Source organism: Odocoileus virginianus, chromosome 20 (genome assembly GCF_023699985.2).
Source record: "Odocoileus virginianus isolate 20LAN1187 ecotype Illinois chromosome 20, Ovbor_1.2, whole genome shotgun sequence".
Taxonomy (NCBI): domain Eukaryota; kingdom Metazoa; phylum Chordata; class Mammalia; order Artiodactyla; family Cervidae; genus Odocoileus; species Odocoileus virginianus.
Genome location: NC_069693.1, coordinates 56,049,891 through 56,063,014, shown reverse-complemented (window position 1 = coordinate 56,063,014; position 13,124 = coordinate 56,049,891). Strand labels below are relative to the sequence as shown.

The window sequence follows — 13,124 nt, the reverse complement described above, 5'->3', positions numbered from 1 at the left end:
CAAAGTGATAGTTGTAGGGGAATAGAAATTTCCTTCCATGACTCTCTTGCCCACTCCAGATAAATCAGTGTATTCTGAGGAAATGCATTTTGAGAAGAATATGAAAGACTTGAAATGGATCCCAAGTTTGCTGGGTGTCTTCAATGGATGATGAGTCTTTGTGTAACACAGTTATAAGACTTATCTGGTCTTTGAGAGATGGGGAGGGGTCTTTTTGGGATTGGTATCTCTGTATTATTTAGTCAGATTAGCTTTGCTTGCTGCTGTAATCTGTGTGGAGTTGCATATGTTTGGGGAAAAGATTTATGTGAAGTTTCTCATTTGGGAACCAAATGGAATTCTCTGCGCTTCTAGGCAATACGGTACCATTTTAATGGTTAGAAGTAATATAATTAAGGAGACTCTATGAGAGTCTGGAAAATTAATGTCTAATTTAGGTCAGTGCTTTGGGTGAGGGATATTTTTGTCTCTTCATTAAAATTATATAGTTCTTGACAAAGGATCTCCATCAAATTTTCATATATATGGAATAATACCCAAGCCAAGCAACTAGAGGTCACATTGGGGTAAATTGCTATATCAGTTTAATAAATGATCTTTAAAAACAATTTAAAGATGCCATTGTACTACTCATCTATATTAACTGCGACCAAAATTAATAGAATATGAGTGGGAGGGGAAAAAAAAGTTAAAATACAGTCGGAAACCAAATATAAGAAGCAAGTAGTATACAAATGAATATGCCAGGTCTTTGTGTTTCTTTTTTTGTTGTTCGTATACCACAGTAGTTTGAATGCGGGAACTGAAACTTCAATATCAATTATAATTTTTAAGAAGTACTGTGCTGTGACTTTTTAATGTAATACTCAAATTGTGGTAGATTTGCAGGCTTGACAAAAGGAAATAAATTAATCAGTGTCATATTAATAATTAATAGGCTCCCTAAAATGAGGGCCTAAAAATATAAGCTTGCCATTAACGTGTAGTTTATTCTGATGTATTTGACATCCTCTGGGGTGGTTGTATTCATGGCCTAATTTTCAGCATCTTAGAGAAGCTGCTTCAGTGCAGTGTTATTGTACAGAGCCCCATGAAGCTAGTTCATTTCTAAACACTTTACAGGCTTGCAAATTTAATAAACTACTAGGTGTAAATCTATCTAGACCACCTCGAATGATTTTAAAAATTAATGTTTCAATCTGTGTACAATCTTACCATCTATTATGACATCATATGACTTAGTGCTCATAGCTAATAATAAGGATCCTTGGAAAAATATGAATGTTAATATAGTAAAATTGTTATACTTCAGATAACAAAGTAGGATTTTACACATCAAATCCCCCATTCCCATCTTTCTAGTTTTTTTCAAAATATTAATTTTTGCTAGTTTCAGCAAGGAAAGTGCATTTTTCATTTGAAAGTGGACTTTAAATGGTCTGGGTGTGTGGCCCATTTGTTTCTCTCATAGAGAAGACTTTCACAGGTACAGTGTTTGATAATTAAAACAGTTGTCAGGATGTATCATAATGACTCTGAAGAGAGTCGATGACCTGGTGGGTTAGTATCACATTATACTAAATCATTGTATTATATAAGGATGGCTCAGTTTTTCTTTACTACTGGAGGTGTAAGTTATTAATCTTACATATTTTCAAAACTCAAAGTTTTTAATGTCTTTTACAATGGAATAAAAATGTAAGTTGTATTGAGGAAGAATGGAATTGTGCAGATGTTTGAATTATCAGGCTAAATTTTTAATGTGATGTAGAGTTTTGCAAATCATTATTTGGAATGGTTCAAAAATATTATGTCAGTTTATGTCATTTCTGATATATTAAAGATCTTGTATTAGTCTAAATCATAAAACACCTTAGCAGCCCTACAAAATCACCTGTGACACCAGTCTTTGTCACCTTTTACATGGCAGAGCAAAAATCATTCAGGTCAAGAATCTAACGAACAATATGGTTGTATTTTCCTAGTTAAACAAATTCTTGACTATCAAATTTGAGATTTTTGCTATGAGTTTCACATTTCTGCTATTGTTTTTGCCTAAAGGTGAAAATCAGGCTTGAAAACAAGCTTCTTGCTCCCATGGGCAGGGCCTGGCAGATGACGGTTCTGCATGTTTCCGTTACTGAGCTTTCTGGTTCTTGTGACCCTGACAGAGGGGCTACCCTCTTGATTCGCTTCACCCAGGAGAAGCCATTTTTAAAGTTCTTTCTTTTCATTGATGGCATATTCCTGTCTTTCAGATTAGAACCTCCTCGCTCCCTGAAAGTCCTGCTTCCCCCTAACATGATTGACAGCTGTGACCTCCATATTTTCTTCTTGGCAAGAGCTATCTGGTGTCATGGACCTTTAATTCTGGTTAGTGGGGATAAGAATGTCTGGCACAGTTTTGGAGCACTGAAAGTTGTTTGGAACAGGCAAACCCTTTAGTTGCTCCTTGAGTAATGGCCTTTGTATAACTGCCTTTTGCTCTTTTGCAAAGAACCTACCTATACAGCAGACTTTTTTTTTTTTCTGCTTTACACATCCTATTCCATGGATGCTTGTTATAATCTTATGGGAGAGTGATGGTAGCTAAAGTGTCATAATATTTCTGTAGGTGGTTTTAAGACTGGTCCCTGAAGATTATATAGGAGGAACTGAGAGAAACCTTTTTCTTCCTCCTGTATTTTGTATGTCTGTGTGTTTTGGGTCTGAGAGAGAGATAGAAGGAGAGAGAGAGAAGAGGAGGAGGGGAAGAAGGGGAGAGGGGAGAAAGTTCTTATAAACAGTCCCACCTTCTCCTGCCACCTGCGGTTGCAAACCTTTCCATTTACTCTTCTATTCCTCCAGCTGGAGTTGTCGGTGGTTTCCACCCAGAGACCACAGTGATCCCCTTACTGTTGAACAGGTTGGGTTTGTTGCATATTGCAACCTGGAGGTTACCCAGGTTACCCAGGGAACCGTGGGGAGTCTTATCACAAAGGTGTTCAGGACGACTTGGCATAGAATTTTGGATTATGTTAGCTGATTTGGAGGAAGGTTTCAAGGGAATGGAACATTGGTGGAGATTAAATGCTGCCAGGAGGTGAGGGAATTTGTGTGGTTAAATATCTTTGTAAATTTTATTTTGAAGAGTGGAGGCATGAAATAAAGCTAAAATTGTAATTGATTTCAAAAGTCAGTTGTCATTCATGTTGTCCGGGAGAGGATTTGATATTTTTGGTAGTTTGCACAGTAGCCTTGCTTTTGTCTGTGCTTAAACAGATTGTAGAGTAGTTTTGAAGGGATTCTGGATCCCATTTCATTGTGGTAACCTTGTCTGAGTGACCTGGTCTGATCTCAGTGTTCTGTGAGCTTGTTTATGCTCCGTGGGAGAACCCTACAGCTAAGCTCTGGGTGCTTTCCCGTGTCTCCCACCATCAGGGCCCCCCTGAGAGCATCAGCCACTAGCCCCAGGCTCTTGGGGGCTGCTTTTCTCTTTCTCAAAATTAATTGTTTAACATGAGCCAAATAGCAAGGTCACCACCCATTCTGCAGGCTGAGAAGAATGTGGATTGTGGCATCAGCTCACCAGTTGGATGCATCCTTGGGTGATTTGTTAATCCTCTTGTGCTTCATGGTCTCCATGTTTGAAACGAGAATAACAGTAGTAATGTTGAAGATTAAATGACATGATGCATATAAAGCACACAGCACCTGGTGTGAATAATAGTCACTAGAACTGTTGTTATTATTTTTATTATTATTCCACCAACACATATTCCTTCCCCTACAGTCAAAAGTTGTGAGTGTTGGGAGCAGTGTACTAGAATGAGCGTTTAGTTACCTGAAACGGTGAATTGGAAAAAATACATATTCTGCAATTCCACCTTTTTCTTCCCCTCTTTCAGTGTGTTGTGGCCTTGGAAAAGGGCTCACTTCTCTTCAGATATTAAAGTTGTAGACTTAAAAGAAAAATAGTATCCAATTTAAAAATTATCCTTTTTATCAAGTGGAGTTAAGTGAAACGAATTGCGCAGGTCATTCATTGTTTAACTTGAGTAATACATCCCTTCAATGGGTCATAAAAGTTTCCTCATCGTAAGCAAGTGATGTCTGTTACAAATGAGGCTCAAGAGTAGTTTTCTGAAGGTTCCCTCACAAACACAGCACAACTCCGGAACCCACACGCTGAGCACATGGGTGAATGTAACTGTGTCAAATTCAGAGCGGCCATCCTGGCAGACTTGTGTTCTTAATCTAAGTTAGCTTCTGTGTTGACAGAAGATCCCCCGAGCCTTTGACTTTACTCTGCTGGCCCTACCCAGCAGCCCCTCGGAACAAAGTTGCTCAGAGTGTGCCCCCTGGAACTTACTGGTTCAGCAAAATACTTGTTCCCAAGATAAGTACAGAAATTGGGAGTAAGCTCCTAGAAGCTGTTACAGCAAGAAGGCATCATTGTAACATCTAAGCATATGGTCAGTGGGCTTGTGTTTTAGATGCCTTCTTTCTTTAATGTTTTTGTCATTCGTTTTTACTGAATTTTATGAAAGTTATCAGTTTGCAGTAGATTGGAAGAGAAAATGTCCCTCACCAGAGGTGGCTTGATAAGCGTCATCCCAGGCCAGTGGAAAGCTATGATGAGAAAACAGAAGCCAAGTCGTGTACGCAGGCACATCCGAGCTTTGAGAAAGAGATGGTGGGAAACCCATGGCAGGGTAAGGAGGGTGGGAAGTTTTTATCCGTGTGACGTAAAGATCAGTACAAGGATTTTCACTCTAAATGTATCCTCTTAAAGGAAGCACAGGATGACAAATTTGGGGCATTTGATTTATTTTAGTCCAATCTCATAGCGTCAGAGATTATATAACTCTATTCAGTCTCCTATTTCAGAGTCCACTCTTAGAAAATATGCCCAAAATTATCTAGCCTACATCCTTCATTTTTCAGTTTTTAGGTCTTTCTCATTATCTTTCACAAACCAAATCAAAGTTGGGTCTTTGGAAATCTTTTTTTGGTTCATGGGTATAATGTAAAAGTAAGCTTTGGTGCCCAGGGTGGAGTTTGTGCTATGCTAAATGAGTTCAGGGCAAAGAGCTTCATCATCTAAAGCGGCTTCCATGCATTTTCTGTCTGAAAGCTTGTGGTCAGAAATAGCTGGGGAAATAAAGAAACTGCACAAAATATCAGGAAAGAGGCCCATGACTTTTAGGTTTAATAGAGTACTTATATTTTTATTTAGTAATTTGATCTGCAAAATCATACAGAGTTGAATATTAGGTGGACATAAACCTTACTGATTTATCTACAACAGAGAGACTTAGATTTCACCAGTTTGCTGAGTATTCAAAACAGAACCCTATAAACTTAATTCCCTTTAAGAGGAAAAGGCTCCACAGGCCTCCTTGATTCATGACACAGGGACCACCTTTGGGGTTCTAGAGACTGTTTTTATAGGTAATAAGGAAACCTTGATTTTTTTACTGTAGCAATTTTTATTATGTATATAAACTTGGAAAATACAGAAAAATTATAGCTAGGAATAAAAACAACCACGATTTTCTTGTATGTGAATATTAATGCTTGTGTGCATTTCCTTTCAGCCCTTTCCCATATTTATAGAAAATCAGGAATATAATTAGAATTGTATATATGGAGTTAATTCTCATTACTTGCAGTAGTTGCGTCCTATGAAGTTGTTGTGGACATGGAATTAATAAATACTAAACCATTGTTTCCAGGGGAAATACAGGGTTAGGTTCTTGCGAGCCTCTAGTGACAACATTTTTGTCCACCAATCAACACAATCTCGTATGTATGATTGTGTTTGAAGACACCTTCTTTAATGTTTATTGTTAATTACCAGCATTGAACTCATGGCCAACATTAACTCATGCCTGAAAGAAGCTTACCTCTTACATGTATTTTTCTCTGTAAGGCAGATCATTGCCTTCTTGCACCTCGGAATGCTAGACAACACTTTATCACTGTGTGAGGGGGCCTTTTAAATAGCAAAGTCACTAACAGAAAGCACAAAAATGTGAAGACAGGTTTCCATAGGAGAGCTGAAGCGAGAAGCTTTGCCTTGCTTGACCTCAGCTGGAAACTTGCAAGTCAGTTGACTTGAATTTTTCTCTGCTCTGTGTATTTCTGTGACTGACCCCAAAAGTGCCCCGAGTATTGATTTGGAGGCTACCAATATAGTATGGCAGGTAGTTGAATTTGAAAATACAAAATCTGTAAATTATGATCAACTTTATGAATATGGTTTTACACACTGCTTTTTTAACTTTCCATTATACTAGTACACTTTCAGCATTAATTATAATCTCTTTAAATACTTCTATAATGATTGACGATATACTTTGCTAAATATTCTAGAGTCATAAAAGATGACTACACCAAAGTGTAAAAGAGCAGATAAATCATTTTATTAGGTATAACCTAGAATTTTGGAAAATATCTGTGCTCTTCCCAAGCCACTACTTTTAAAAGGTAAATTACATGATGAAAGCTGAAAATTAGCCCATGCCAAATAATTGAAAGGTTTTCACCATTCAGGATTGTCCAAACTTGAATTAGAATTTTGTTCTCTCTACTGATGCCCCAAGACATGAAGATAATCATGCACTATTTCCATGTATTTCAATATTCCAATTATTTCAATAACCTCAGATAGGCAGATGACACCACCCTTATGGAAGAAAGTGAAGAGGAATTGAAGAGCCTCTTGGTGAAAGTGAAAGAGGAGAGTGAAAAAGCTGGCTTAAAACTCAGCATTCAAAAACCAAGATCATGGTATCTGGTCCCAGTCACTTCATGGCAAATAGATGGGGAAACAATGGAAACAGTGACAAACTTTATTTCCTTGAGCTTCAAAATCACTGCAGATGGTGACTGCGGCCTTGAAATTAAAAGATGCTTGCTCCTTGGAAGAAAAGCAATGGCAAACCTAGACAACATATTAAAAAGCAGAGACATTACTTTGCCAACCAAGGTCCATCTAGTCAAAGATATGGTTTTTCCAGTAGTCATATATGGATGTGGACCATAAAGAAAGCTGAGTGCTGAAGAATTGATGCTTTTGAACTGTGATGTTGGAGAAGACTCTTGAGAGTCCCTTGGACTGCAAGGAGGTCCAACCAGTCAATCCTTAAGGAAATAAATCCTGAATATTCATTGGAAGGACTGGTGCTGAAGCTGAAGCTCCAATACTTTGACCACCTGATGCAAAGAGCTGACTCATTAGAAAAGCCTCTGATACTGGGAAAGATTGAAGGCAGGAGGAGAAGGGATGACAGAGGATGATATGGTTGGCTGGCATCACTGACTCAATGGGCATGAGTTTGAGCAATGTCCAGGAGATGGTGAAGGACAGGGAAGCCTGGCGTGCTGTAGTCACAAAGAGTCAGATACAACTGAGCGACTAACAACAATGTAGAGGGTGCTGATTGCCCACCAATCTCCCACCCCTCTCTTGCTTCTTGTTTTCTTTCGTTAAGAGTTGTTAGAGTGCTGTACTTGATTGAGTGATGTGTACCTTGCCATTTCTAACCAACTGCTTACAGTGTTGACTGTTAAGAGATATCTCTTTTAACTGATTCTGTCTCCTCCAGGTGTTGGATTAAATGATGGACAGTGGCATTCCGTCTCCTTATCTGCCAAAAGGAATTACCTGAGTGTGATGGTCGACGGCCAAGTGGCTTCTGCATCCCCCTCCCAGGGCCCTGAGCAGATTTACTCAGGGGGCACCTTTTATTTTGGAGGTGAGAGCAGCAGTCACTGCATGTGGGCAGTTGAGTCATGTTCACAGTTACTACCCCTGTATCTTGAAGTCAGCATGTTTTAACCAATGTCAGCGTTATGGAATCATTTTTCACTTTCTTTGAAGATGGAAATGTTGAGTGGATCATCATGATAAATCATGACATAAAATGTATTTCTTTGAGGTGGACTGACTTAGGCTTATGATTTCTGTAATGAGATTGCTTGCAAGTAGACCATGCTCTTCAGTTCTTACTTTTAAATTTTGTTATGTTTTCCTAATGTTGAATGGACCTACATGTGTATCTTTTTCAGATTTTATGGGCTCATTTCATTGCGGTGTTTTCCTGTTCATGCCTCTTAGCTTTTCTAGAGCATCCTTATTGCTTTTCTACTGCTCAATGCAGGTCAATATTATGCCAATGTACAAATAATCTAACTTAATTAGCCACAGAAGCCTCTTCTCATTCCTAAATAATAATGCACTGATACATTTGATAGAATTAGGGCACCAGCCTTCAACCCCAGGACATCTCTCTAAAAGAACAAAAAGTGTTTACTTGCCTAGTGGATGTTTGATTAAACTAAAAAGCTTCAAAAAGCAACCTTTGAAAGTGGAAATGAATCTCTATCACTGCAAAATTAAAATAAGACAATATTTGACATTAATTAGAAATGGATCCGCTGGTAAAGAATCTATCTGCAAGACAGGTTCTTAGGATATGCAGATTCCATTCCTGGGCCAGGAAGATCACCTGGGGGGAGGAAATGGCAACCTACTCTGGTATTCTTGCCTAAAAAAGCCCATGGACAGAGGATCCAATCCCGTGGACTGGTGGGCTACAATCCAAAGGGCCCCAAGAAGGTGGAGACAGCTGAGCGCAGAGCAGCACCCACAGAAGGCAAGGCTGTAGAAATCATGGTCATAACTTATGGTGTTTCTTCTTTTTGCTATTTTGAATTGTAATCATGACTTCTATCTGGAATCACCTTTGAATTTGGTTGAAAGCCCAGGCTTCATTATTCATCAATAATATACAAATTCCTTTCCAAGAATTGACAGTAAGTACACAGACTGTGAATCATGCATCTTATATTAAGAACGAACAAACAAACCGAAAAAAAACCCCCCAAAACCTTCATAATCCTTTGCTATAAAAGGCAGCATAATGCCAAAAATATTAAAAGATAGAATTGCTTCCTTATGAAGCTTTGTTCATTTATAAGTTCATTTATAAACTAAGTTGTTTATAAAACGTTATGGAATATATGATTGAGTTTATGGCAACCTAAAGCAACATGGTTCTTTAATAGATGGTAAGACATACAAACAGTTCCTGAGTTAGGATTTTTCAGCTACACAATGGTGTGAAGAAATACACATTCAGTAGAAACCATACTTTGAATATTTTTCTTTTCTCAGACATGCGACATGTAGGGTAATGTTAATATTCTCTCACGATGCTGGGCAGTGGCAGTGAGCCACGGCTCCCCGTCTTCCACACAATCACAAGGGTAAACAGCAGATACGCTTAAACCATTCAGCTCCCGTGCAACCAATCTGTTTTCACTTTCAGTGCAGTACTCAATAAATTGTGGGGAATATTTAACGCTTCATTACAAAGTAGACTTTGCCCAACTATTGACTAATGTAAGTGTGCTGAGCACATTTAAGGGAGCTAAGCTAAGCTATGATGTTTGGTAGGTTTGGTATATCAAACATTGTTTTGACTTAGGATATTTTCAATTTACAATGGGTTTATCAAGATGCAGCCATACTGTAAGGCAAGGAAGATCTGTACAGAACAACTTTAATCAAGAGAAGATTGAGAAACACCAAAAGAGATAAGTACAAAACCCAATCATTTTGTTAAATAATGCAGAAAAGATGATAAAAATAATAGAGTGCATAGAAGTTTAAGCCATGAAAATATAATCATCATTCTTATTTTATACCCTTCATGTTCAGATTTAATGACACCTTTTTTTTGTAGAAAATTTTGACTGTTATTCACACTGCCATACTTTATAACAAAATATATCACACATACAATGTAATTTTGCTTGCTTTTATTATGATACATATGATACACACCATTTTAATTACATGAACTTATGATTTTTGTATGTTTTAGATTTATCAGAGAGTTGCAAAGATACACAGGAAGTTACCATTTACCTCTTACCCTGTTACCTTGTCTTATTCACATTTTACATCATATACACAATTTAAAGAATATGAATTATTATTTTTAAAAAATACACATCTGCACATGCATTTCCAAGTTAGGAAAGATAACATTACCAGCATCCCTTTGTCCCTCCATCATTGCATCTCTTCATCTTCCCCAATGAATGGGGCTTTTATCCCTCCCTTTGTGTATTAAGGTGTTCCTAAGTCCCTAGACAATATACTGTGGAAACTTCCATAATAAAATTTCAACTTTAGGGCTTTTATTTAGATAACCAGTCTTAAGTTTACTTAGGCAATATCTCTGTTTATTCAATCATCTTCTCAATTGGTGCCCTCAAGTACTAGAGTATGTTCAATCCCAGCGTGAGATTCTACTCATCAGTAAATATAAATATACACCCTGTGAACCCTAGGGCATCCTGACATTCTGGGGCTGGGAGCACGGGTCCAGAGAAAAGCCAGGGGCCTCCTGCTGCCGCGGTTCTGCCTCCTCCTCCAGGCCTCATTCCTCCAGGACCTGGTGGAGGAGGGGTCCCTCCTCCTGGAAACCCAAGTAGGTCTTTGGGGTGAGAATTCTGGACTCCGGGAGTGGGCTGAAGGGGAGAAGTTCCACGTGGGCCCATCACCTGACCCTGTGAGGCCTTCCAGTGCTGTGGGCAGAATCACGGCTGGAGGAAGGGTGGAACAGGGCCCCTACAGGGCAGACTGGTTCAGGGGCCCCCGCCTGAGTGGCACTGGCGGTGGGGGGACCAGCTCCCCCTGGTTTTAACGCTGAATGCCTGCAGTCCTGGGAACAGCCTTTCCACTTCCCACCCTAGAGCTAACCTGACAGGTGGCTAGCTGAAACCTGTCCTGGGCAGACGGGAGTCCCCTTCATTCCTGGGGTCTGTTTTGTCTAGGTGGGAGTCTTTTCTCAGGTAACCAGTTTGTCTTCAAGTAAATAAATAGCCCATGTTCTGAGACACTTCCAATTCATTCTTCTTTGTTTCTCTCTAAATTCAACTGCAAACTCCCCGTCTTCAGCAGTCAGTCTGCCTGTAACCTGGCTTCACTGCCGCCGTGCACAGGGCGGTCTGTCCCCCCAGTCTTGGCTGGGTCTGTTTTCTGGGTCAGGCTTGAAGGTGACAATTGGGAGAGCGGGCTGCTCGGGGCTCACAGCGCTCTGCATACACCATGCTGAATACCACGCTCTGCCACCACTGTTTACTCTTTCTCCTTCCTCAAATGTATGCTTTCCAAAAAATTACTGAGGTCAGCTTTTATCTTTTATTTATAAACCATAAATTTTAAATCTGGGTCCTCCAGATTTAAATGGAGGAAAGTCTACCTTCTGGGAATTCCCCTACGCCGTCTTTGTGCGATGGAATAACTGTGAAGCACACGCTAGAAACTCTAGACTGTGTGCAGAATCCTCACACTCCCGCTTGTATAAATCAGACACTCTCCATCTAGTGAAGGGGCTACACCACCATGAAATCAGACCGGCATCTTCTGGTACATGCAGTGATAATGTATCTGCCATCCTCAGAGGTGCTTAACATGCTGCCTGCTTCTGGTAATGGATCCATCCATTAATTCAGCATGAAGTATTCCCCAGAAATCTTCATATTTTAGAACTTACATCTCAAACCGGTTCAGTGCTGAGCCTGTCTCTGCCGTTGCATTATATTAACCTGTGGATGTCTGTTATCACAGGCTAATGAGGCTAACCTGGGGTGAACCCTTCTTTGTTCTTGAGAATCTCTTGCTTATTAAACAGTGTAGCCAGGAATGTGAAGGGCCTTGTAATATGACCGCTGTGCACTCTGTAACATTCCATGACCTCTCCTTGTGATGGTGAGTTTGCTTAGTTTTGTCCCCTAGAGGCATACCGCACCATTTATTTTATTCTGAAATAGTTTGAAATGTGTCAGGATACACCACCTGGAGAAAAGGAGATTAGCAGAGTTGTTTATATTCCTGGCATATTGTAGTTGCCCCCAAATATTATTGAACTATTATCCTCTCGGTTTTTATGTTAACATTCTTAATTGGTTAATAACTCATCTAGAAAGCACATCCAGATTATGGTCACTGTATCCTGTACCATAGGAGGATTTGAAGCACTGAAATTGAGTATAGAATCATGTATAATATAAATGCTCACGAAGGTTTCATTATCTTTTCTTGCTATACTAAATTTTAAATTTCAGCATCTCCATTACTTAAAGTATAATATTTCACTGTGCCTGATAACAGTTTAAATATGAATCCTGGCCTTTCCTTTGCCAGGTTAAATGTATTTTGTTGGGAAAACAAAGCATTAAGGAGAAATAGCTGCAGTCAAAATATTTAATTATAATGGAAACTCCCAGGTAGAAAACTAGCATGGATTGTACAGGAATTAGCAAGTTGCTGATTCATTTCTTATTCTTTGAAATTGTAATAGTGGTTGACAACCATAACGGCAAAGAAAGATTAATGAAAAATACATAAGTATAATATATGTGTTCATACTCCATAAAATTGTTTATTTCACATGGATAGAGAAATAGTTAGAACATCATTAAACCCCAGACAATAATAGTTAATATTATAGTTCTTTATTATTTAAATAATTAGAAACAGGTCTTAGATAAATGTTAGGAAGAAATCAGTGTAAGTGGAGCATTTTTTTATGCGGCAGAGAATAAATAAAGTCAAACAGTGAAATGTTTTTGACATTAAGCCATTATGATTTATTAAAATGCAAGTATATGTGGCTCTTACATGCAAATGAAAAGTATTTAATTAAATAAATAGTTGTAATTTTATTCCAAGTCATTGTAACTCCTTTTCCAAATAGCCTTCAACAGAAAGGTATTTCACCATTACTAATTTATCTTTTCTCATCTACAGTGCACATTTTCATCCTTTAAGCTCCTTTTTTTTTTTTGCATCCCCAAAGACTTAAGTCCCTGGGTTTAAGTTATGCATAATTTAACACTCCTGGCTGACATGTGAGGATCCTGGAGCTGATTTGTGTATTTCTAAAACTGGGATCAAGTCAGTATACTTGCACATGATTATTGAAACAGCAGTCATTTCCTATGAATCCTGTGGTATCATAATAAAGAGAAATGCTTTGTATAAATTGTACTTTGTAATTTAGATCCAATGAATACTGACTGCAATGGGCTTTCCTCTCTGTTTTAATTTAATAATCAAATGC

General features: G+C 38.6%; 1 protein-coding gene across 2 annotated transcripts in view; it reads left to right on the top strand.

Annotated features, from left to right (window-relative positions):
* Positions 1-13,124, top strand: part of CNTNAP4 (contactin associated protein family member 4) — a 271,612-nt gene that overhangs the window by 173,797 nt on the left and 84,691 nt on the right. For both annotated transcript variants that reach the window (XM_070451515.1, XM_070451514.1), the window contains exon 9: positions 7,593-7,742. In XM_070451515.1, coding sequence (XP_070307616.1) covers positions 7,593-7,742 — 150 coding nt within the window. The remainder of the gene's footprint in view (positions 1-7,592; positions 7,743-13,124) is intronic.